The sequence below is a fragment of the Charadrius vociferus genome, unplaced genomic scaffold (genome assembly GCF_000708025.1).
Source record: "Charadrius vociferus isolate BGI_N301 unplaced genomic scaffold, ASM70802v2 scaffold964, whole genome shotgun sequence".
Classification (NCBI taxonomy): domain Eukaryota; kingdom Metazoa; phylum Chordata; class Aves; order Charadriiformes; family Charadriidae; genus Charadrius; species Charadrius vociferus.
The window spans coordinates 206,040-207,403 of NW_009647945.1; the positions used below are offsets into that span (position 1 = coordinate 206,040).

The following is a 1,364-nucleotide window of genomic DNA, read 5'->3' on the forward strand; positions in this document are numbered from 1 at the left end:
TGAAGCGGGGGTCCACCAGGGAGCCCCGGCGTGCGGGTCAGGCCATGGCGCCACGTCTCTCCTTTCCTTCCAGAGAAGCTGTACAACTCGCAGGGGCCGGAGCTGCGGCGATCCCTCTTCTCCCTCAAGCAGCTCTTTCAGGTAGGGTGATGCCGGCGCAGTGGGGGGACTCCGGGGGTGGGGGGTGTCTGGCTGCCCGCCCCCGCGGTGACGCCTGGCCTTCGCCCCGCAGGAGGACAAGGACCTGGTGCCGGAGTTCGTGAACCTGGAGGGGTTGACGTGCCTGATCAAAGTGGGGGCAGAGGCCGACCAGAACTACCAGAATTACATCCTCCGGGGTTGGTATTTGGGTACGGGGCATCTCTCGTCCCCAAAGGGAGGAAGGCTGGCACTCGGCGGGGCGACAACGCGAGTTTGGCTGGGCTGCCTCGCGAGGCGGCTGCCAGATCTTGCCCTCGGCGTGGCGATGCCGCGTGGGGCTGGGGCAGCTCTGCCTGCCGCGCCGTCACACTGCCCGCTCTTCTGCCTTGCAGCCCTGAGCCAGATCATGCTCTTCGTGGACGGGATGCAGGGTGTCATCAACCACAACGAGACCGTCCAGTGGCTGTACACGCTGTCGGGAAGCCCGGTAAGGTCCCGCTGCCCTTGGGGGGGTGACCTGTCCCCATCCCTGCCTGTGGCTGTCCCCTTGCACCGTCCCTTGGGGGATTTACCCCACCTTCTGCCTTCGGGCTCGGTGCTCTGGTACCTTCGGGTGTGTTGGGTCCTCCTCCCACCTATGTGGAAGTCACCCAGGGTCCCCAGAGCTCCCTGTCCTGATGTGACCATGCTCCTGGGCGCAGAGCTTGAGTAAGATGGTCCTGCTCAGGGTTCCCTCCTGGTGCCCCTTGGCACATCACAGCTGCCGGCTGGCCACTGGCCCCACGGCCAGTGTCCCCAGCCCCCGGGCATGGGCACAGCCACCCCGTGGTGCCCAGAAGCTGGTCTTCGTGGAGTACACGGAGCCCAACGCGCTGCTCCTCATTCGCGCCGTCAACGCTGTGGACCAGGCAAGAGGTAGGTGCAGCCCCAGCCTCCAGCGAGGTCCCTGCTGCGGGACCGTGTCCCCTCCCGTGGCCCCGGGTGTCACCTCCGCCTCTTGCTTTTCCCAGGCACGTGCCCGTGGTCCAACCTGATGGCCATCCTGGAGCAACGCAACGGGGCTGACACGGAGCTGCTGGTGTTCGCCATGACGCTGATCAACAAGGTCTTGGGGGACACGGGGGTGGTGGGGCATCCCGGTGATGCCACGCTGGTGGGGCTCGGCGTGGGTCACGCCGGTCCCAGCAGCGTCCCGTTGGTCTTGGTCAGACGCTGGCGGGCCC

The 1,364-nt window shown here is 66.7% G+C and overlaps 1 protein-coding gene across 1 annotated transcript in view; it reads left to right on the forward strand.

Annotated features, from left to right (window-relative positions):
* The window catches only part of FHOD1 (formin homology 2 domain containing 1), a 9,660-nt gene that overhangs the window by 1,580 nt on the left and 6,716 nt on the right, over positions 1-1,364 (forward strand). Inside the window, exons 3-7 of the mRNA XM_009883257.1 lie at positions 74-141; positions 233-338; positions 534-682; positions 981-1,056; positions 1,152-1,310. Coding sequence (XP_009881559.1) covers positions 548-682; positions 981-1,056; positions 1,152-1,310 — 370 coding nt within the window. The 5' untranslated portion in view covers positions 74-141; positions 233-338; positions 534-547. The remainder of the gene's footprint in view (positions 1-73; positions 142-232; positions 339-533; positions 683-980; positions 1,057-1,151; positions 1,311-1,364) is intronic.